The sequence below is a fragment of the Pezoporus occidentalis genome, unplaced genomic scaffold (genome assembly GCF_034315485.1).
Source record: "Pezoporus occidentalis ecotype Australia unplaced genomic scaffold, CSIRO_AGI_Poc_V1 ctg68, whole genome shotgun sequence".
NCBI classification, from domain to species: Eukaryota; Metazoa; Chordata; class Aves; order Psittaciformes; family Psittacidae; genus Pezoporus; species Pezoporus occidentalis.
Window position 1 is genome coordinate 5,840,077 of NW_026916030.1, and position 24,816 is coordinate 5,864,892.

Here is a 24,816-nt window from a genome sequence, read left to right on the forward strand (position 1 = left end):
GCAAAGCGCAAGTGTTCCAAATGCCCTTTTGACTGGCACAGTTACCTTCATTTCCTCCTCAATAAGTGTTCCTATTGACACCACTTGGAGCCAAGCCAGCTTGCCAGTTCAGGCACTCTCACTGAAACTGCTGCTGTTGTAACTGCCAGGATTATTAGGTAAGGAAAAGTTTCAGTTAAGTCTGTTGTCACCTCTCCTGAAGCCTTTGACACGATTGGCAACAAGGGACAGAACATTAAATGAGAAACAAGGAGCACAGGAACTATGATTAGTATTGAATTGTGTTAAATAGCTTATTAGTATTCAAAATTGCTTAGATACTTGAATGCTTTTGTTTTCCCTGAAATGGCAGTCATTTCCTTCACGTTATCAGAAGCCTCAGAAATGCAGTAATTTTCCATCAACAGAATTCTCACTTTCATCCACAGGTAGAACCAAGACAGCTACTTTAAAAAAGTCAGCAATATAAAAAGCTTATGGTGAATAGGAATAGAGGGCTTTACCAGAACAAACCCAAATATAGTTCCAGCTGCCCCTATTGCATCTTTACTCTATGCTTTTTAGTAAGCTACATAGAAAATTTGGAATTACCAGGGTTAAAAGTCTTTTTTGCAACAACAAATCAGTTCTTCACCCTTGTATTCCTTCCCCATCACTGCATTGAAGTCCTGCAAAAAAACAGTTTTCTTTGATGATACCTTTCATTCTTTCCTTTTGCTCAGCTATTCAAAGAGGTGGTAAATCCTTTGCCGAAGGAGCTGCAGTCCAAGTGAGCCTTAGATGACAAAGGGCATTTTGTCCTTTCCTTTCTCAGTACAGTCCTGTCAAGCATTTCATTAAAACCCATCAGTTGCTGATAAGCAGCATCACAGACCACCACCTTCCACCCATCTTGCAGCCTGCTCACATTTTCTGTCCCTCAAATGGGGCCAATGTCGCTGTGGTCAAGCAGTCTCAGACAAAGGAAACAAGGGAAGCCAAAACACAAGAGACATACCTTTCCATACCGTCAGTGAGCTGCACAGAAACTCAAAACTGCCTTTGAAAGTTAAAGGCTGACTCCCTGTACCACATCATGGACATGCTCAATCAGGAAGGACACTCTCTGCCAGCATTTTCAGTTGAAGTAGTGTGTGGGGGTAGGCAGAGAGCTAGGAAACACTCAAGTAATTTGTTACCAGTAGTTGGCTGAAGACATTTTTTATGGCAACAGGCAGTTTTCTCCATTGACTTCAGTCCCTGTCCCTTTCCTAGGGAATGAAAGCACAATATGCATTTTGAAAACCCAGCTGAGCGTCTATAGGACTTTAGACAACACTCCAAGTATCTCACATTGAGCAACATGAACTGCTTCAGCCATTTGTTAAAGTGAGGGTGAAATGTGCAAGGCAGTCCAGGCTTGTCACTGAGCAGGACCTCTTGCTGCGCATCTACCTTTTGCTGGTTCATAAAGGAACATTATAATCCACAAGGACTCATGCAACGAGTAAAAAAAACCCCCAACAATCCTACACAATAGCTGGAATTATTAACATGTCTTCTGAAAGGCAAGATCATGGAGAGCCAAGTGCCTTTGCATATAGAAAACTTAAAAGAAAGCAGACATAAAAGGAAAATGCAAATGAAAAAGTAAAACTTTTATTCTGTTAAAGTGTCCAGTCTTACAAGTCTTTCAGAGAACACAATAGCAGCCTTCAGTGCTTAAGGTGGAGGTGCTGTTGATCAGCTGCCCAAACAATCCCCCACACAAAGTGAATGTCATGATTCTGAAATGTTACATCAAGTTGCGGGTCTCTGATGCCAAACCACAACCCTGCTCATGCACTTACAAAATGGGAGTGGAACAATGTTTCAGCCATGAGTAGTGTCTTAAATGGACACATTTGTCAGCTACAAAAGATGACTCAGGCTCATTAGCCCCCTTCTCATTAAGTCTCCTCTAGAAACATTTCCCCTTTGTTCAATAAAATTCCTTTAAAGGAGACTGAGAGGGAGGAAGGGAAGAGCAAGCCCAAAAATGCTAAATTAAGCCTTTCTTCGTGTGACTTCACCTTTGCTGCTGGGGGTCCAGCAATTCAAGTACAGCTACTTTTGAAACAGGATTTCAGAGCAGAGATACCTGGAGGACTTCATGCTGCTGAAGGAGTTGAAGATTAACCTACCACTGCAGCTGGAGGGATGGAGGGAGATAGGCCTGAGTCAAGCAATACTCTAGTGCAGACCCAGCTCTGCTTCCCGCTCTGCAAGAATGCAGGTAGGACAGAAACCACTTTGCTTTGGCACATACTCAGTGAAACTACGGGATCCATTCTGTGGGCAAACAGTGGGGAAAAGAATTTCCTTTTCAAATGCAGTGAGAAAAAAAGAAGCAAAGTTCAAGCACCAGTTGTACTACTTACCATTCAAACAGCCTTACATTAGGTAACAGATGACTCTACTGTTTATGGAATGACAATACTTTTTGTTAGGGAGAAGTCAGGCCAAAAGTAAAGAAATCTCTCCATGTCTGAAAGAAAAAGAATCAGAGGGAAGAGCTGGCTTCAGGCAGGGACTAGTCCAAACGCACTTGAAGGAGCCAGTGCCTCTGTGGAGAGGCTACATTAATGTCTCTCTAGAGAAGGCACAGCTATTAATGAGGAAGAAAAGTTACTCCTCCTCTGAAGGACGACTAAAATTTTAGCCATCCAAAGAACTCAAACCATGCGACAAAAACCAAAGCAGACAAAAGGTAAGGAAAGGAAACAACGTCACAGCTGCTGAATCAATAATAGTCACAACTTCTTTCCATACACCTCATCTTCTGAAAAGGATGTGTTATTGTTCCTGGAATTCCTAGAATCATTGGTTAGAGAGGGGTAAAATGTAAAGAGGACCTCAGTGTGGCTGAGCAACAGAAAGCCACTTAATACTATTTATGGTAATAAACACCAAAAACTTGAAAATGAAGTGAGCTAAATGGTGTATAAATGGTAATTAAAATAAAAAAATGAGGTAGGATATCACCAGGAAGTGACAATTAATATGAAAGAAACCACATCATGAAAGATACCTGTAACCATTCAGACTGGCAGAGAAAATTCACTCCAGCTGCTGAATTAACTGGGGACCACATAATAGAAGCAGAAAATAGGCTTAAACAAAGAACAACTTCAGCTAATATTTCAGTGCATAGTTGCAGATATTTAACACATTTACTAGGTTTGGTGTTCTTTGCCTTTCAGCTGGTTCAAAATAATTAGTTGCAGTTTATTACTTTTGGGGGTATTTAGCAGGAAGAATAGAATTCCATTTTACTAACCTTCAGCCCTAACATGGGATGAGCACACTTGTGATCTACAGGGGCTCCAAAAAGTCATTCAGCTCAGAAGTGCTATTAAGGAAATGGTTTCAATTCAAGTTGTTGTCTGGTTTAGCAGCTAATAAATAATGTGGTTTGCTAGAGTGCTTTGAAAAGCCTGTCAGAAGAACACGACACTGACCAGACCGTTGATTGTCTGCTAAAGTTGGAACATTTTCTCTACACACAGATCAGTGTCAGAAATAAACCCCCTAAGCTTCAGTTTGGGGGAAGCTTAAAGGCAAAAACATAATATACACTGATTGGATACTTGCAAGTGAGGAAGGATTGTTGATGTAAGCTCATCCCTCAAAGACTGAGCAATCCAGATGTATGGGAAGTGGATGACTCACTCTGCTGTGGGTTGTTTTGCAGCAGTCCTGAGCAGTAAACACATTCAGGACCTCACGGTTTAGACCCTATCCTTGAAGTTTTAAAGCTTCTTCCACCTTATCATATGAGACTGATACGCTGGAATCTGTATCTATTTGAGGGAAGACCAAGAAAAACATATCAGGAGTAAATAATACATATTGCTGTCTTACAGTGGCCATGGATTTGTGTGCCACCCAATACAGGAAGTTATGAGTCTGCTCATCCCAATTTTGCCACACAGGAAGCTATCTCTAGCTTTAGCAGCCATGACTGAAAAAACTGAGCTTGGAATAGCTTGTAAGAGCAGCAAAAAGCTAGTGTTTCCATGCATGCTCAGTACTGGCCTGTCTTACAATTGCTTTGCAGACCTCAGGCGTAGGGCAGCCTACACAGCAAGCAGCAGCAGTATAGCTCTGTTATTTGATCAGAAGTTAAGAGATGGTCTCACTTCTAGCAGAATAGCCTATTGTCCACTTGTCCTATGGACATACATGGCAGTTCAGGAGGCTTGCAAGCTTCTAAAAGCACTGCAGCAGACTTTCAGGAGCTGCTTATAGAAACTTCTAATCTAGCTGTGTAAAGTTTAGTTTGTATAACTAGGACCACACCTGGAATCAAGAGTCAATGCATTCATCTATTATCCAGACATACAGAAGAATGTCTGCTCCTGTAAGCTAGGTGAAAATCCTGTGAAGTGCTTTGCCCTTTCAGTCCTGCCTAGTGTAAAACACATTTTGTAAACCAGTTACCCAGTTGTCTTGAATACAAAGGAGAGTTCAAGCCTCTATTCAGTAGCCATTACTCTCCAGACCTATCTTTTGGCACAGAGAAAGGGGAGGAGGGAAGATGTTTCCTTCACCACCCAAACAGCCCCAACACCCACCAGAAGGAACTGACTGGAAAACAGTAGTACTGTAGTTAAGCCTGACACCATTCCTGGCTTATTTCAGAAGCCTTAAGCCCATCTAGCAATTTCTGTCCTCCCTGTTGATCCAAAATGCTCATGCAAATAGAACAGGTTCAACCCAATAAGCATCAGCATCAATACTTCCCCATCCTTTCAGCAGTGGCCCCATCTCTAACACAATTTCACGACACTAACCCTGTTAGAAACAAAAAGAGCTTTTACAGTACCCTGCCTCCCAGATACAGATTCAATTATATTTTTCCCTGGCCTGTTTAAACTTCTCATAATGAATGGACTAAGGGAAGCAAAATTTACATCTTTCTTAAAAGCAGTTTTATAAACAGATCTCCTGGATTTTAATGTAGCTTTATTTAAGCATCTGAACATCAACAAATCCAGAGCCCAGTTAACATTGTTCATGGTTTCAGCATGGTTTGTATATATATATTTCATATCTTACATCTGATGAAGAAAGCCACAGCGTGCCTTATTGCCCCAACATCCAAAGGATCACCACAATTTGCCAAGCCAGGGAACTTGCTGGCAGCTTGTCCAGGAACCACTCTGGAGATGGCTGCAGTTTCCCCCCTTTTGTACACACAGGAGGCCTCCAAACTTCTCGTGCCTCAGCTTGCAGCACTCCACCTTGGAGCCAACCTGTTGTTCTGATTCAGAGTATTACAGCCAGGACCTGCAGGTCCATGAGCCTCCTCTTCCTTCTGATGGAAAAGAGCAGACTTAGGGTGTATCGTAGGCACACCTTAACCACTCCACCTTAAGGACATGATTATCAGTAGCTATTACAAGTTATCTACCTCTGCAAGTGCAGAAGCTTGAGGGTTTTTTTGGTCAGACAATACCAAACAGGTCAGACTTGTTTCAATAAAGACTGCTCTGTCCCAGGGATCTAGAAGAGCTCAGTCCACAGAGGATTCTCATACCACTCCTTAACACTTGAGGGAATGAAAAGGGGAAGAAACAGGAGGGCAGGTTTCTTTTCCAGCACCAGGTTCAATCAGCATTAGCCTCTTATTTAGGCCAAGAGATGTCACAGGACCTGACAACTGTTGAAGTGAGGAAGACAACAATAAAGAACAATCAAGCAGATCTGTAGACTGCATTCATGAAAAACACTGGCAAAGCCTCTAACAACTTAAGAGGAGGAAGAGGGGGCAAGAAGTGCAGAGAAACCTGGGTGTCCCTCTTTACTAACACCACCAACCCCAGGAGAGACCCCAGCACACTGGCCAGTCCTATGTTCATATCTGATACGTGACAAAATACCAGGAATTTAAAAGTAGCTTAAAAACCTTAAAAGCCAGGTCCAGAAGCAACTCAGTGCTCCGGGGAGAACAGATCAGACAGTCCAACTGATTTTTATCCAGATCTTCTCCCACTTGCACTATAATCATCCACTTCAGAACAGGATAAAGCTCTGGAATTATGTCAGTTAGTGCCTCCAGCACATCAGCTGAAGTATGGAGCATGATCCACTCATCAGCACAAGAGACTTGAAAGTGTTAAAATAGTGCAATCTTACATTTAAGATGGAGTTTGGGGTGTCTGGTTCCTTCTCCAGAGGCAGAGGAGAAGGTGGGGAGTGCAAAGGGGAAAGGTTTTAAAAAAAAAAAAATATCCTGCATTCAAGCTCATGTCCGAGAGAAACTTAGCCCCCAAATCCTAATGCCAGCATCAAGATCAAGTGAGCTGTCTGTAACCCATTCCACCCCACTGCAGGGCCTCACTGACTGAATCTGAGTCAGGGGACAGTACCAAGTGGCACAGAGATGGAGATTCAAGAGGTTTCCTAGTCTCTTGATCTTTGCTTGCAAGACACTGAACACTCAGTCCCTGACATGTATAAGCCCTATCTGGAGCAATGCAGCAATCCCCACATTTCATTTTCTCCTCCATTCAAAGATCATTCTTCTCAACAGCACCATCCACCTCATCCCACTTCCTGTCCAGAAGAACAGCAACACCTCCTATTCCCACAGGCCTTTGCTCAGAGGCCAACTAATCTGTCTTGATCCTCATCCTGATCCCAAGCTTTCCCCATCCTGCATCTGAGGCAAGAAGCAGCCTCAGAGTCATGTCTATTCAGGGACTCCTTGGCTAGTCTGGTAGTGATCAGAGGGGAGAAAGGGAAGGATCTGGGGAAAAGAGGAGTGGAATGGCCTTTTGTTTCCTTCTAGTTGGTCAGAGGCTTTTCCCTTTTTTCCAGGGGTTCAAGCTTGCTCTTTGTCTGCCCTCCACAGACGCTCTTTGACTTCCAAGGGCAGTGTGTTGAACAGGTCCTCCTCTACCACAAGCCCACTACGTTTCAGCAGAGGACATTCCCCCAGCTCCACAGGCAGGCACTCCAAGCGGTTCCCTCGTAGTTCTATCTGTGACAGGTTTGTCAGCTCTCCAACCCGGGATGGAAGTGACTGCAACACATTGTTTCCCAGGTTCAATGTTCTCAGCTTCCTGCACTGGAACAGCTCTGGTGGGAGACTCTCAATCTGGAAAAATCAAATCAATCAATCAATCATAGGCAAAGTCACCAGCAAAAGACACGCTCATGAAAAACCTAGAAGCCCATGCAATGCTTAAGGTTTACAGAACACTTGGTTTTGATCATCCACTTCTCCCTCAAGTGAGCTCCTGCTTTCAACCATCAGGACTGTTCCCATAGTAAAAGTCACTACACCATGTCTGTATGGATTCCTCTTTCAGACACTGCATTAGGGATCACCAATGATGGTGGCTAAAGCAGAAGACATCACCAAGGACAGAAATAGACAACAAGAAACCTGCTCACAGCTGGCTTATACTGTCACATGCTCTTTCCATCCCAAACCCTTTATACCATTATTAGATCATAGCTCCTTTGCTTTAAACAGCCATAGTACATTATACTGAACACCCGAAAGACTGCATTTAGTCAGGACTCTTAGTTTGGCTGTAGTAAGAGCAAAGGCTACATGGGTACAATTTCCAGGCCCTGAGAACTGGGACTATTCTTCCATCATTTCTCTCAGGCTTTGAAATGCTGCAAAGCTCCAAAGGGGTCTTTTTAACAAAATGCAACAAAAACCCATGAGGGCAGCACCACCTGCATGTATCCATGAGTCACTAATTTAGTGAGGCTTATTTTAATAATCCAATCCTCCCAAAGAATTTCTAGGGAAACAATATGGCTTAACCAACACCAGGCTAGAAACTACATGTAGCAATTCAGTATTCTCCCCTTAATTCCAAGTCTCAACTTGGAGGCTATCATTTGCCTTTAAATGCAACCATGTCCTTTTTAAAGACTTAAATTATGCATGATATCATTCAGGGCTAAATTAGGCTGTAATGAGTTCTGAATGAGATGGACTCCAAGGAAGAAAAGCCAAAACGAAACCAGACGAATGAAAGACACTTCAATTCAGTCATTGTTACTGTTACTGTTGAGTGTTTTGCAAACAGCAACATGCAATCAAATGATCACAGGCTCTGGAAAATAATGGTGTTATTTAAGGGACAAGTATTGGTTTAGGAAGGAAGCAATGTGCTACAAGACAGCCTGCTTCCCAGAATGGTACACACCAGTACCAGCCAAATACAGAAGTCTCTATTTGCTAAGACTGCTGACGGAGGAGAGGACATTGGCAATGCCAGTCCTACCAGGGCTTGTGTTTCTTGCCGTCACTGTTTACTGTAAGCAACGAGGCTGTTAGAGCCTAAGGGCAATTGTGGCACCTGCAGAGGCTGCAAGCAACTTAACTGTTTAACTGGGTCCTCACCCCCTTCTGCTTCAGAACAGACTGGAGAGAAGGCTGCTGCAGCCTTCCTGTAGCATTAGCACCTTTTTCAGAAATGGGTGGTGCCACACTATGCTGCAGAAAATGGAGCTGCCTCTAACTCCTTTCATCCAAGAGATGCTCCACCCCAAAACTGCAGAGGATACACTGCAGATTAACCCTCAGAAAGCTCTGCAATGAAGGTTGCCAGAAGATAAATGGTGCAGAATTGCCTGCATTTTGAACAGTATCTTAAGAATCTTTAAGACTCCCTCATCTTCGGTTAATGCCATCCTCAGAAACCGCCCCTATAAGCCCCACTTGTCCCAAGAAAGTAGTCTGGTTTTTAATTTAATAGGAAATTATGTGTGCATACCAGGACGTTTACCAGAGCTTCAGGCACCCATACAAACAAAAGCACAGTCATCCAGTCTGTTAGTGCTGGGAAAGCCAAGTGAGCAGTTATTAAACTGGGATAACCAAATGGCTGCTGCTTGTCTGATGCTACTTTTCAGCGGCACAACACAGAACTGAACTTCCAGACCCTAACTTCAAAATGCTGGCTGGAGTTTTAGTAACTCTGTGTAACACTGAACTGCATTAACAGTTAAATCCCTGATCAGAGAGCATTTCCCCTGTGAAAAGCCAATTCATACTGCAGCTGCTCTGTCTGCCTCTTACAGGCAATTTGACAATGTTCAGTTATTAATACACCTTGCCAACACCACTAAGGATCTTGATATATGGCAGTGAAAATCAGGACTGCTCCAGGACAATTCTATTGCATGTTCCCAGAAGAACCCAAAAGCCACTAATTAGATCTGTCTGTAATTTGTAGTTATGTTACAGCCTTTTGCAACTCCAGGTGGTAATAAACTCCAAGAGAAAAAGAGCCTCCCAGGAATTTACAGACAGAATGAATGAAAGCTTTGACAAGTCAGTCAGCTCAGAACATCTGTGCACTCTGTGATACACATGGTAAATGAAGTCTCCTTAGTCCCAAACACAGGCAAAGATTCAGGAAAAAACATGGGTACAGTTTACTTTAAGCAAATAAACACCCTCCAACACAAGCCAAGAAATAACTTGTGGTAATCAGGTAGCATAGCACCCTTGGTCATCCCCTCTAACCTGCCCTGTGCTTAGACAGACTTAAACAGTTAAGGTTTAGACTTAACCTATCTGGGATTACACAAGAAAATCCACAGCCATCATGCTGAGGCACAGCAAGGTGCCACTGTATTTCCCCCCTTCCGAAAAATCAAGGAATTGCCACAGTTCACATGCATCCTGATAAACCCGATTTAGCTCACTCTGCCCCAGGTAAGGACACTGCAGAAGATTGGTTTGCTCTCTCCAAAGTCACATCAAGCCACACACATACTGCCCTAGATGGCTGCTGCCACGGTCTATGTACATGGCTGAAGTACATTGGCTCAAGTGCCTAGTTCTAGATTACGACTACTGTTTCTCAGATCTCTAATTTAAACCCAAAACTGATGTCAGTCTAGAGACTACAAGCTTCCAACTGCAGAGGAAGAACTGACAGCCAGGATTTCCAAACAGTCTCCAGAAGACACTTAGAAGAAATGCAGCAGAACAAGAGCTGCTCAAAGAGCCTGGACTTATTTGCAATGTTTTGCCTTGGATAAACCCCTCAGAGAGAAACTAAAGCTTGGGAATTTAAATAGAACAGCAGTGCCAGGAGGATTTCACACACCATTACAGCATGTTCAAACACACAGGTAACAAGTGCCAGAGCTGCTTTTACTCACACAGGAGCACTCAGCTCTTTGCTCACTCACCCTGTTGGCTGTCACAGCCAGATTCTGCAGGTTTTGAAGAAGTCCAACATCTGGTGGTATAAAAGTCAAGTTGTTGTGGCTGAGATCCAAATAGCGAAGTTTCCGGCAATAGAAGAGCTGGGTGGGGATCTTCTCTATCTTGTTACGATTCAGGTAAAGGCGTTCTAAGTTGGTTAAGTTGCCTATCTGCATGGGGATGTAGGCAATGTGGTTGTACCACAATTTAAGGCAAGTGAGACGATGTAAGTGCTGGAAGCTGATGATTTCCTCAATGGTCTTTAGGTTATTGTCCTTCAGGTCTATCTCCTGCAGATTGTGGAGGCTAAAGATAGAGTGAGGAATGCGTTCCAAGTCACAACGGATCAGCTCAAGCTCTGTCAAGTTGACCATTTTCTTAAGGCTGTTGAGAACAATAAGCTTGGTGCCTTCATTGTTGATGGAAAGCTTCTGAAGATGTACACCAACATCTGTCACCACCTGCGGAAGCTTGGTGAGGTTACTCTTCAACCTCAACACCTTCAGCCTCTTCAGTTCCCTCAAGCCATCTATCACAATGTACCGGTTGTTTTCAGCACTCAAATTCCCTGTCAAATGAAGCTCCTCTAGTGTCTTCAGGCTATAGATCCAAAGAGGAATCTCCTTAATGTCTGTGAACTTGATGTGGAGAGATTTCAAATTCTCCCTTAAGAAGGCAAGTGCTGGAGCTTCAATTTTGGCAGCTGTGTGGTAGAGCCACAGTTCCTTAAGGCTGGTGAGCTGAGCAATGCTTGGAGGAATAGTGACATCAGGGATAAGCTCCAGCTTCAAGACCTCTAACTCAATGAGGTCAAAAACCGTGTCAGGGATGCCACTCAACATGAAAAGATGCAGTTCCAGCTTATCCTGGGAGTTCTTGGTGATCCTCTGGCGCAGCTTCTCCAAAGTCCACTCATTGTTGAGGTTCAGCTGCCGCAGTTTGTTCTCACTCACCTCTGACAGAAAGACAGCAAAGCGCTTGGAGTAGAGGGGGTCATACTGATCGATCAGATGGAGCATAAAAGCAAAGTCATTTTTCACATCAGGGATGTCACTGTAACTGCTCTCCTCCCGGATGGACTCAAAGGAGTATTTCTTGAGTGATCGCCTCAACATCCACCAGAGTGTGTACATGCAGATCAAGCCATAGAATATCACCAGGCTGATGTAGAAAGAGGCCAGAATCTTGAAGAGAGTGGCCAAAGGATGAGCACAGCGGTACATCCTGTAGCCAGTCAAGCTCTCAATGTCCACTTTACAGTCAACATCAAAGGTTATGTTGTTAACATAGTAAACAGTATAACAGATGATCAGAATGAACTTGATCACTTTGATGATGGTCTGTCTCATGTACAGGCGATAAACTATATCTCCCTCTTCCACGTGTGTGCGGAACTTCTTCACTTTCTCAAAGAGTGCTTTGGCCTGTTCACCCTCCTTCTTGTCCAAGACACCAGTCTCAGATCGGTCCACAATCCCTTGCTCAATTCGAGACTTTGTTCTCTGCAGCATGGGAACAGTGGCTTCCACGTCCTCACTGACTGTGGAGGATTTCTTGTCCATTGAGCCATTCATTTTCCCAAATGCTGGCTTGGTATCACTCTCTTCCACCACTGTCTCAGATAATGCCCTTGTTGTCCACGGAGAGTCAAAACACTTAAGCAAAATAGACACAAAGTGCTCCAGCTTGGAGCTGGTCCTTGGGAATTTGAACCAGAAGTTGCTACATGCCAGAAAGATGAGAGTATGTAGCAGCACCAGGTAAGGAAAATACTTGGCAAACCAGTGAAGACGGTTCTCATAACACACCGCATCCACGTAGTTATACTGGTGCCGGTCCAAATCGTATCGTATTCCCGTAGGTCCTATATCAGTAGAGGGAACAAGACTAGAGTTATAGTAGGTACGCTCCGGGGTTGCAGCTGTCCAACCTCTGACTGAGTCATTGCAAGTGTCTTTGGTAATCCATTTACAGGGCAGACAAATCATTTTGTCCTGGGTGACCTGAAGTGTCCCTCCAAACACTGCAATCATCAGCATCACTATGGAGATGTAGTCGGTGAAGACGTCCCACCATGGTTTCAGGATGCGGTACGCGGGCTGAGTATCAGCAAAGTAGCGCAACTCAGTGACTGGAATCATGATTCACCTGAAAGAAAACCAGAAGCAGCATTACAAGCTTGAACTGTTTTGTTCTGCTTTTCAAGAGAGCATCCAGAAAATCATGATAAGTGCTGGCACAGCAAGGCTGGAATTAGATGAGACCCAATTTCAAGTCACTTGGAGACAAATAGATGAGGCTTCTTGCGAGTAATTTGTTACAGCCAAGGGTGGTTTGTTGCTGTCTTCCCTGACAGATGAATTGTCACAAAACATCAGAACTGGTACTTATCATTAGCAGTCTGTGAGGCAAGACATCCACACTTAAAGAAAAGCTCACAGAACAGACTTAAACTACCTTGGCCAGACCAGTATTTGGTAGTTTACTAGTTTTATCCATGGATTTTATTTCAGGGATGAAGGAGTTTGCCAACACTGCTAGAAGTGATAAAAGAGCTAGAAAATAAGTCTGTATTTTGTGTGGTTCTCAAACTCCAGGGGCAAGGAAGAGGATTTACTTACAATAGTTGTATTTCCTAGAACCACTTCATCGATGCAACTCAACATTACACTGATAAAGCAATCTGGAAAAGGGAACAAGGCTGCCTGATGACTTTTCCTTCCATGTAAGTCGTTTTGGCTTTCCTCCTTTGCATTCTCCAAGGAAAGATTAGTTACATGTCCTCTGACAGATTCAGTACTGAAATCCTGTGACAGTTACTCTTTGCCTTATTTACTTCAGAATTAGAGGAAAGGGGAGCCAGATTTAAAAGAATTTACTTCCCTGACCAATCACTCCCACCTTGAGCTCATCTCAGCTGGGATTTAAGTGTCAAAGGAAATCAAAAGGTTCTGGGAAGCAGAGGCCTTATGGCTGTGCTTGTTCTGTCCTTCAGACTTTCAGATGAAACCAAGCACATTGTTCAGCAAGCCAGAGAAAGCCCGGAAGCCAGACTGATCCATGGATAACTGAGCTCACAAAATTCCCATATCTGACAGGCAACAAAAGCAAAGAACATGAAGTCATCGTAACTTGTTCTAATGATGGTGAAAAAGAGGTAATAACACATCATGCTTGCTAACAAAGTTCAGAAGTAGGACAACATTCAGTCATGTTTCCCCAGCCCACAAGATATCATTTGTACAGACAGCGTCAACAAGTCCTGGGGATTCTGCAGGGTCGACAGCAGGTTTCTCCATAGCACTGGATGGGAGAAAGCTTCCTCTAACAAGTTTGACTCCACCTGCTTTGGTAGAATTCAATTTTGCACATAAAATGAACCTCCAGCACAGAACTGCAAAGGAAGCCCTACCTAATATGAACTCAAAAAGCACCACATTCCCCAGAGACACTAAATACAGAACTGCAGTCCCTGGTTTGCTGCTTGCAACAATAAGTGGTAAAATGCCAGATTTGACCTAGTGTTACGTGCTAAGGCTGCAAGCAACTAGAGGTGGTAGATTGAAAGATGACAGTGATCTCTGAAGAAGTGTTTGCCCTTCTGCCCATCCAGTTCCAACACTACATTAGCCCAAAAGACAGACCGGGGTAACTGTACAAGCAAGTTATTATTTTGGGCTTTTTTGGAGTAAGGAATTGAGAGGAGAAAAGGCATTATCTGTTCCAGAACCTCAGAAAACCAAGTAGAATAGCAAATCTACTGATTTATCAACCAGTGAACAACAAACAACAAACTTGGTACAGGATGCAGAAACAAGGGATGAAAATAGCCATATACAGCACTGTCAGAAGAAACTAGACCTGGCTGTGGAGCACTAGTGAGGTATGACACTAGGCATGTCTCTGCAGAACAGATTGCATTGAGTAGATTAGGGCAGGGGGATTTACACATTCACAGGGAAAGGGAAATACAGGCAAAACTTCTGAACAGCACCTGAGCAGCGAGAATAAGAGGAGTGACAAAGATGTTCAGAGCCCCCCTCCAAGTCCTGATGCTTGTTTGCTGCAAGGGCTTTCAGCCATGCCCCAGCTTCCTTCTCTGAATACCTCCACCTCAAGGAGAAGAGAATCTATTTTCAAGATACATTTGAGAAGAGCTGCCTGTGCATACTACAGAAATACTAATTCCAGGATAAACACGACAGCCCCCTGCACTCCAGAACACTGCAAATGAAGGCAGCAGTTAAAAAGCTTCATGAATCACAGCTCCTGGTGACATATGTCTCCTCAGTTTGCCTACATAGACAAGAAAATTCAAAGTCAGAACCCATTTCATATCTGTATTTTTTGCAGGAGAGTTCAAAGCTCTGACATATGCCTTTAATCAATACTGACAGCAGCTCTTCAGAGGCACCAAACCAGGATATATACATGATTTCTTGCGTGTGCACTTTGTTTTGTTAGGACCCTATTACATCAGGCTAGGAAAACAAGACAATTCATAGAGAAACCAGGAAGTTCAGCTACTGGAAAGTTTCAGAGCCAGGGCAGGACCACTGACATACTGCCGGACTACAGGGCAAAACAAACAAGACAAGAACAACTTGCCCTCTCTGTCACCCTCTGCATCCCTCCCACTGTAACCAGACTGAGGGAGCAGAGTCCTGCACTTCTACAGTCCAAATAAGAGAAAGCCTGGAAAGCTTTGCAAAAAGGCTACTGCAGTTATCTGCTGGAACAGTTAACATGGCTTAGCTTCTGAAATCCAACTATGCTTGCAGGTCAGCACAGCTTCAGCTCTCCCAGACTCATAACCCAGGGGAGGCTTTGAGAGCAGAGGTCTTGCTATACAGGACCTTAAGGCTCCATGAGAGTCCAACAGCAGTCTCCCAGCAAGTACATACCTTTCTTACACACTCTTGCCAGATGTGATGGAAAGCTTTTGTAGTGACTCCTTCTAAACTACATCTAAGAGGTAACAAATGCTTCCATACCATCCACTGCTCTCCATAATCACTGTGCAAGATCCTCATTTCTTTTGAGGAACATGCAGTGAAAACACCAATGTTGTTTATAAAAACTGGTCTCTATGTAAACAACTCTTTACTCCTCCCACTCCACACTGATGGAGAAAACACACATATATTTATCTCTTTCCTCCTCCCTCCAGAGCTCCATCACTCTTGGCAGGGAAACTTCTGCAGGAATTGTCAAGGCCTTTCATAGTTACTCCTAGAAGTAACTGAAATAGAGAAGATGTCTTCAGGAATTGGGGTCTCATGGCATTTGCAGCCTTGAGCTGTAATGCTGGGTTGCTAGTTTTGTTCAATCCAGGAAATGCCTAATTTCTTCTCACAAGAAATCAACCTTGTGCTTACTTTGATTTGTATCTCAAGATAGCTAGGAAGGAAACCAGCGCAGCAAGCTCCCTAATTCTATTTACTAGTTACAAGGGGTAGGAAATTTTCCTTTACATTGTGGACCTCCAGGACAGCTAAAAAAAGTCATCCAAGAGTCCCATGATGGTCTAGTACAGCTCAGTGTCAGCAATTAAACCCCGGTAGGGTGGAGCAGGAAATCTGCCTTCCACTAACAATGACAGGGTCACTGGAAGAAGAAGGGGATATTCACATCAAAGTCCCCACTCCTCCTGGTAACAGTGGAGACCCTGTTCAAGTCCCAAAAAAAGAACAATTAAACTGGGGCCACCTCTACAGAAGCTGGAATTTGCCATGTCTGCCTTAGTCTCAGAATCTGCAATAAAAACTGCCCGCCAAAAACTTAAGAAGGCAGGTCGGAAAGTTGTATCCCTCCTCATCCAGATTTCCCATGCATGCAATTCATTTCTAGATCCTGAAAGACTGTTCTGCATCAAGATGCAAATGTCACCTTTATTTTGTGGACACCATTTCAGAACATGATTCTTGTTGCAACACTCTCCCTTCTGGATTAGGGCAAGCAGTTTTGCTAATGGGGTTGGTGACAACATCAGACTCACTGCAAGAAGTCAGATTCTCAGGTGCCACCTCTGTCACTTGACACTACCCTGCATGGTGGGATTCTTCCCATCAAGACTGTGATCCCAACCACTATACAGAAACCAAGCAGGTAGCTGGAACACAGACCCTGCCAACAAGCACACAGGCAGCAGAACAGAACAATTCACATGGAAGATATTATTCTGGTATAAGACTAGGAATAAACCTTGTGTGAAGACAGCTGGCCAAAAATAAAGTTACTTTCCTTGTGACCAAGACCAGACCAAGCTCCACAGGACCAGAAGGCATACTGCAGAGGATCCAAGCTTCTGCTTGAACTCAGGAGTTGAACTCCACCATGCTTTGTCAGCAGGAAAGTGTTTACAGTGAAGAAGCTTCATTTGCTAAGATACTTCAGTCATGCAGCCTCACTAAAGGTGGAGCACAGAACACATGAACTGAGTGAAGGACTTTATGGACAGGAACAGACATAACAGTAAAAGAAGTACGGTGCCAGAGCAGTCGTGGTGAAGAAGGATCCAAGGTCCTCCCTGTACACCTCATGTTGCAAAACTTCTCAGTTGGAGCTCAGAAACAGGCAATTTGCTTATGATACAGTCAACTGTTGCATGGAAGGCATCAATACTTAGATTTTGAAAGAGTGCTTTGTTCAAGTTTAAAGGCAAGTTGATTCACAAAATTTGCATAAACTGACAGGTAGGAACATCTCTGCCTAACCTCCTGTCAACTTATTAGGAGCATAAGGAAGTCTTTTAAAGGTACAATTAAACAGGCAGACTTTAGGTATCACACAGAGGGGGAAATAAGATAGTATTAAAGTGTTTGTCTCAGAGGTGTTTCACCTTTTGCATTCCACAGTACTCTCCCAGCTACCACACAGTCCCTGAGCAGTCCCTCACCCCCAAGAAATGAGTTGATCTTCGAGGGTCTCACCTACACCAAAGCAGCAGTACTTCAAGCACTATAATTCCTATCCAATATAAAAAAAAAAAAGTTAAATAAACCTATCCTTTATAGCAGCAACATCTGAGATTGTACAGGGAAAGATCTGTACGCCAAAGCTTCATCATCATACAGCATGATCAATCCAGCCTAAATAAATATGCATCTGAAATCTCTGCACATTCTATGTTTAGATACTAAATACCTCTTCAATCCCTGCAGGTTCATCTGGATCCAGGTCTACATCCCACCATAAACTCCTATTGCCTGATGACCATCTCTGCCTTAGCCTGCTGGGCACCTACCTACAATGTGCAGCTCAGCCTCACCATTAATGCTGAACAGGCTGATACAACAGAAGAAACAGCAGTTTCAGACTTACATAACCAGCCTGCCAAATCTACCCAGACTTCAGCCAACCATAAGCATCACCAAGTACTAATCCTATGTTTTACTAGACACACCTGGAGGAGAAAGATAATCACGCATGTTAGAAGAACAGGGACATTCTGAGCACACCACACCTAAATAGTAAAGCCAGTCAGAAACAAGATTAAACATATCTGGCTGACAGAGACATCATAAAGCAACATGTACCTTACTAGATAAAGGCTGAGAGAGCTGAGAATATGAATGCCTTCCACAAACCTCAGGACCCCTGTGGTATTTAACAAGTTTAAGGTATTTAACAGAACAACTGCTGCAGAAGCAAACATCCTCCAGTTTGGAGGATTCCTCTATATCCTAAACCATCCAACCTAAACAAGTGAAGATTGACTTCTTGACAGACATCTGGCTGAGTAGTGCTTGAAAATGCTGCCTGCAACAGCTGGCCAGCATATCCAGCTAGGGGCAAAGTGAACAGAAACAACATTGCTGTTCTGTTTCACTGGCTAGTTTGACAGCTTGACTCATCACTTGCTGAATACTTTATCCAGCCTCCTTCTTTCTGTTGGCCACTCTGTTACTAATGGAGCTACTGGCAAAATAGGACTACATGCAAGATCTCATGACGTGCACAAGAATTTCAGTTTCCAGCCTTGCTTCCAGGACCTTCCCAAAATCAGGGAAGTCCTCCTCACCTTTAGAGGCATGCAGCTTTCAAGTGAGGCAGTCTTATAATACAGTTTTAGACAAGTAGACATGGATGTTGGAAGTAGACATTTTGGGCTGGATCTTGCAACTCTTATCTTCCACTACACATACTCTTTAATTTTCACTGGATTTCCTTCTAAGACTGGGGGCTGCAAAGCAGAAGTCAAGCACTGCTATGATAATTTCTTACCTCTCAGAAGCTCAAAGAATGAGAGAGTTGTTCATGTGCTGACAGCATCAGAGGTAGATAAGGGAAAGAAAAACCTTGATGCTGTTAAAGCTATAGCTCTGATTATTGGCGAGCTACAACATGTTGCAGTAAGTTTTCAACAGAACAGAGCTTCCCTCCCCAGCATGCTGCCACCTGAAATCCTAAAGAAGGGCAGGACACAGACTTCTTTGTTCAAAAACCAGGAAATACAAGAGCTTTACTGGTCAGAAGTGGGACTGGGAATTTGTGTCTCCTCACCCGTGTTTATTACACACAGCATTAAAGGGAAAAAAAACATGATGCTGAAACAGAACCGCTTTCAGGCACCCCTTAGAAAACTTTCCAAGCACAAGGACAGCCACGTGATCAATCAGAAAAGTCCAAGACGTGAGGTGGAAAACCTCAAGTGATTTTGTCCTTTGCTGTTTAGAAATAAACAGCAGCAAAGTGGGATGCCAAATCCCTGACCAACCAACCATTACCCCTACATCAGGCCCTTTCTGCACTAAAAAAAACAAATCCCTTGTGGAAGAACACATCTTCTAAGATAGAGAAGTGAAGATGTGACGTTTAAAGGGTCATTTACCACTCAGACTAGTGGATAAAGTTGTGGAACAGCAGCTGCCAAGCTTACGCTGTTCATTTGGTGCAACAACCAGTGAACACTTGAGAGCCAGGTAAGTTGGTCTGCACACAACCATCTAGCAGGTGTTGGTTCATTCAGCCCTTCCTAAGCCACAAGACACACAAGATGAAGTGAACCAACTGGGTCACATCTTTACTCATGAAAAAGAATAATCCACCTACACTATGGATAGCACTTTATCATCTTTAAGCCAGCTACCTATTATTTGACTTTTTCTGTCAGATTCAAGACAGACATTCTTAACAGCCTAGTGCAATAGCTTCTGTTTGCCATCACGCCAGCAAGCATGTCTTAACAGGCACAGGGAAGAACATCTGCACTATCAGAACAATCCACGCTGGAGACCTGGTGTGGTCTGCCACATTTTTTGACTTCTGACAGTATTTTGCCCCAGCTGCACAGAACTGTACATGGTCCGAATTTACCAGCATCACTGACAATAGGAGCAAGGGCTATATGTCAGTGTCATACAGCTATGTAAATTGAAGTGCTATCAGATGACTTTCAACAGTGACACAAAACAGAGGAAAATGTCTCTGTCAGCTGATAAATTATGAATGTACATGGTCACAGGCTTCCTATCCAAAATTCATTTTCTCTTTGCCATTAGAAAGATGCTTCAAGGACAGAGCTATGGAGCTTGTCTTGGAGAAGCACAACTGCCTTATTTCAACAGGACACTATGAAACATTCCCCTGTACTGACTATTGCAAGTGATTGAATTAATTTTATTAGTAACTACTTAAGATACAGACAGCAACAGGGTTAACTTGTACCAACCAGACCTCAGAGGCTGCAGGAGAGAGCTCGTGAGCATTTAATTCCAGCATTGAGAAGTCATACAAGAAAATGTAACCAACTATTTCCAGATAAAGACAGAAATGGTGGACAGAGCAGAGCTTTGATGTATCTAACAACAGACTAAGAAATCAAGACATTAGATTCAAAGTGAGCTAAAACTTTTGAGGATCTCAATTGTTGACAGACTGTCACAACAGACACAAATCCATGGGTGTTACCACAGCTGTTTTCAAGCTCAAAGAAATGAGCCAGTTAAGATGAAAGAAGACACAGATAAGAGCAAAGCAAGATAAACAAGACATCAGCCATCAGCACAATTATATTTAGCCTCACTCTGAAGAAAGAAAAGGAATAAGCCCCTATTCACATATTCACCAGACCCTGTAAGCCTTGCCTTCAGGACCACAAGTTTTAAAACAGGGACTGTGACTCCCAGCTCAGAACATTTTCTGACTACAGTAGTTCATTAATAACGGACAGGCCATCTAACCTCTCATCACTAAGATCTTATAAAAACCCAAACTCTAGAGGAGAGCCTATTAACTAACCCAGTACACACCTTCACTGTGCACAAAGGCAGGCTGCAGCTAGAGAAGCAGCTTGCAAATATGTCACAAGAGGAGCTTTGTGAATAGCTATGGCAATTTTATAGTAAATATTAACAATGTGAAGTACAAAGGAGAAGGAAGCACTATTATATCAACAGGGAGGTCATGACTGAACAGCTTTTAGTTTCAAATGCAGTTTCATAGCTGCAGGCAGGGCACCAGCTACATCAACTGGATTTCAATCCCCAATACAAAATACATGCGCCACATCAACAGTTTAAGGAAAATCCTGCTTGGAAGCATTCAAGATATACCCTTTAAAGCACAAAGACTGTTGAAAGTCTATCCAGTATCAGTGTACATATCCTAAACTGAAGCTATTTCTGAAGACTGTTGAAAAAATGCTCAGAGGAAGCTCACCACACTGCAGCTAAATAATTTTTAACCATTACCAAAACAATAGCTCTGCACACACAAACCCCCATGAAGGAGCCTCACACCAAACGCATAAACCCTTCTCCTCTGTGCTCCACCACCACTCGCCTGACATTGCAGCTCCATTTTCCTAGACACTGTTTAGGCTCAAGTTAAAAGGAAATAAAACTCACTTGTGCTGTTAACTACTGAACAGAATCCTTCTTTAGAATGGGAAGAATTACAATGAAGGCCTCCAAAAAGCTGCTCCAGTCCCAAAGCAATAACGTAATATCCATTTGACCTCCACTGCTTATGTAAAAGCATTCAGTAAGTCACCATTGGAAGGTTTCAGCCATTCCACATTTCAAACATGGAAATGCTAGCTTCCAACACATGGCTTTGAGTATACTTTAAGGAAATGTTTATGTATGTCATCTTTGAGCTACATGAATAAAGCTAGGGCTTCCAAATACCATGAGAGGATTAGTGTGAAAAACAAATCTGTGAACTGCCCAAACACTAACCAGAACATCAGACAAGTCTTAGGGATATTTGCATTCTGGAAGCAACATGCCACACAGCTAGCTGATCAGAACATGGCCTATTTGGAGAGCATTTCTCCTCTTGAAGATAAGCACAGAATTGTGCAATACTTTTCATCACCATCCTAGGGAAGGTGATGAAGGAAGCAGGGAGTTTCTTGTAACTAGTTTCTGTCATTGCCTAATTGACACTCACATGGGTGACTCTCCAGCATGCTCCTGAGAGGTCACTGTGAAAGACTGCCTAGGAGATGCCTATACAGCAACACAAACATCACCCTGCAGGAAACAAAAGCTCCTACACCAAACTGAACAGTTCTAGCTGCTCCTCAGCTACATTCCTTTTAGACAGCAGTCCCCAAACCATTTATTGGACAGCCTTCAATTATTTACCATTTAGTTACATAGGGTTTATGTAGACAAGAGTTAGATGTATGGGTGAATATGTAACAGTTATGTTTACTTTGGACAATGCTCAATTTCTTTTTCATTCTCAAGCTAAGAGCTCACAGAACTTAATTAGCACACCACCACTCTCCCCATATCACCCTCTGATCAACCATCTTTCCTCCTTGCTCGTTATGAGTCATCTCATCACTGCCCTGTGCTTTGCAACTATGTTTAAGTAGTATCCTGGTCATTTTTTTGGCTTTACCACTCAAGAGCTGGCCTGTAGCCCTTACCCTGCAGCTGGGTTCTGCTATCTGCACTTCAGTTCTCTGTGCTGGACGTGGATGATATTCCTGCGTGCTGAATCCTGAGCGGGTGCTGAACCGCTGCATTCCCCACACGCCATGGGAACAGCTTCCCTGAAATGAAATTGAGATTGTCAGCAAGGAAGAGGGGATCGAGTTTATAGAGGGACCACATCATGAAAAAGTTTGGTAAAGGCTATCTAAGAAGCAAGGAACAACTCACAAGGGTCACCAGGAGACTCCCTGATACCTGACAGATGGTGAGAGCTATAACAGCTAAGTAAAACTCACAGGAAGGAATCTTTTTGGAGTAACCGATATCATTCCAGAACAAGTTACCAAGAAGCGGGTACTGCAGACCCAGCCAAAGGAGATGCTGAATATTAACGCTATAACTAAGACTAAACTAGTGCAGATAGATTAACCTCCTGGAGGAACAATTCCTTTTAGATAGCAAAAAGGATGAATGGCTTTACTACTTCCTACTCTGAAAAGCCTGAGTACTTGAAAATGTAGATCATGTTCCTAACCATTCTGGTTTCAAGAAACCGTCCCCTTTTCCTCTCAACACACATCCACCAACACATATCCTTTCCAAGTGGCAGCAGTTTAGCACCACCACCAAGAATTACAACAGCTTTTTTTCCCCCTTCTTGCTTCCTGCATGTCAGCACAGGGCATGGGAAAACTGACAAGGGAGCAGCCCGGAGCACCGAGGGATCTCTCAAGCGTCCATCCTCTTATCTATGTAGGAGAGGTCGGCAGAACATCAGAAAGCATTTTGTCAACAATGGAGAAGTGAAAAGGAAGAAAAATCACTGGGGAAAGAAACCCACCTCAATACTGGTGACGATGCTCAAGACGACATGCCTCCTGATCCCAGAGCTACCATTAGGGCTGACAGATTTTGAAGCAGCACTGTCATACTCACAGCTATTCTGTTTTAGCTGGGACAGACTGCTGCAAAGGAAGCGTTTAAGGGAGAGGACTCTCTGACCTTCTCCCCCACCTCCTCTCAGGGCCTCAGCACCGGCCCGAAGCCCAAACAGCCCGGCACCACCCGCCAGCCCCACCTGCCCACAAGCCTGCCACACCACCTCAGGCTTCCAGAGGCGGAAAACACATCCTCTGTAAGAGACACATTAAAACCCAGCCAGCTTCCCTCCCAGGCATAAATAAAGGACTTCACCCCGTTGCCGGAGCCCCAAGGTGCCCCGAGGGGACACTCGGCACATGGGGCAGCCCTGCCTCGCCCCACAGACTCGGAGGAACCCACTCGGCCCCAGCCCCAGCTTCGCCGCCAGCCGCCGGCTGCCCTGCCGCCTGACAGGGCACGGAGGGAAGGAATGACTGCCCACTTAGTCAGCAAATCCTCCCCTCCGGCGCTGCGGGAGGCAGCGCTCAAGCCCCTCCTGGCCGCTGCCGTCCCCTCAGGGCTGCGCCCCCTCCGCCACCACCAGACCCCGGCCACAGCCCTGCCACGGCGGGGTCCGGTTCCCCTCACAGCCGTCCCACCCCGCCTGCCCGCACCCAGACAGCAGTCCGTCCCCCACCCGCTCGCACCCACCTGGCCGCCGCAGCCCCCACCCTCCCTCACGCCGGCTCCGGCTCCTTTTGTTCGCCCCAAAACCGCACCGCGGCGGCCACTCCCCGGAACTGACCTCACCCACCCGCCATGGCAGTATCTGCCCGTCCCGCTGCTGCGCTAGCCATGGGGGAGAAGCAAGCCGCAGCCATGTTGGGAGCGGGCGTGACGACGACGCGCCGCCATCTTTGTGCAGGGCGGCATTGATGGTGGAGGGAGGGGGGGATCATAAGGGGAGACAGGGGCGGGGAGGGGAAAGTGAGGGCGCGGCCGCCATCTTGGTGCAGGGCAGAGCCCAAAGTGGCGGGCGTCTTAAAGGAGCCTCAGCGCCGGGCAGGCGGTATCTAGATTTGCACTCCAGAATTGATTATTTTTTATTAAAAAAAAAACAACAACAAACACATTTACCTCATTATTAAAGTTTATGACCCACTCATGATCAAGCCTACCGAAGATACGTTTGGAGTACTGTGGCCAGCTCTGGGCTGCTCATTACAAGACAGACAAGGAACTACTGGAGCGGGTCCAGTGGGCACCACAAGGATGATCAGGGGTCTGGAGCATCTCTCTTATGTGGAGAGACTGCGGGAGCCGGGCCTGGTTAGTCTGGAGAAGACTGAGAGGGAATTTCATTAACGCATATAAATACCTCAAAGGCAGGCGTCAGGAGGATGGTGCCAGACTCTTTTGTCACAGGACGATTAGCAGCGGCCATAAACTAAACCCCAGGCAGTTTCACCTCATCGTGAGTAAGAACTTCTATACATCAGGGCACTGGAATAGGCTGCCCAACGGGGGGTGTGGAGTCTCCCTCTCTGGAGACATCCCGAACCCGCCTGGACACGTCCCTGTGTAAGCTGCTCTGAGTGTGCCCACTTTGCAGGGGGATTGGGCTAGATGATCTCCAAAGGTCCTTTCCAACCCTAACAATGCCATGATTCTGTGATTTAATGTCATGCATATACAGCAACACTGTTCAACAGTCTGTGTGCTGAGGGATGGCAGCCTCTTGTCCCTCAGGAAGAACAGGGAGGAAGGCCAGGCCTGCTTTAGGCCCTGATTCAAGCTGTGTCACCACTGTGAAAACACAAGGGTAAAAAGCTACAGCTGCCATGCCCTGTGCAG

At 44.5% G+C, this 24,816-nt stretch overlaps 1 protein-coding gene across 3 annotated transcripts; it reads right to left on the reverse strand.

Moving 5' to 3' along the window:
• Positions 1 to 1,616: 1,616 nt before the first annotated feature.
• On the reverse strand, positions 1,617 to 23,845 carry LRRC8A (leucine rich repeat containing 8 VRAC subunit A). Of its 3 annotated transcripts, none has more exons than XM_062641349.1 (4): positions 23,777 to 23,845; positions 22,095 to 22,220; positions 10,195 to 12,358; positions 1,617 to 7,123 (listed from the first exon to the last, which is right to left on the reverse strand). In XM_062641349.1, the coding sequence occupies exons 3-4, from the start codon at positions 12,349 to 12,351 to the stop codon at positions 6,848 to 6,850; spliced, it is 2,433 nt and encodes an 810-aa protein (XP_062497333.1). In that variant the 5' UTR covers positions 12,352 to 12,358; positions 22,095 to 22,220; positions 23,777 to 23,845; the 3' UTR covers positions 1,617 to 6,847. The 3 variants fall into 3 exon arrangements, with proteins under 3 accessions (XP_062497333.1, XP_062497334.1, XP_062497332.1); XM_062641350.1 differs by lacking the exon at positions 23,777 to 23,845 and adding an exon at positions 23,674 to 23,723; XM_062641348.1 differs by lacking the exon at positions 23,777 to 23,845 and adding an exon at positions 22,943 to 23,128.
• Between the last annotated feature and the right edge of the window lie 971 nt (positions 23,846 to 24,816).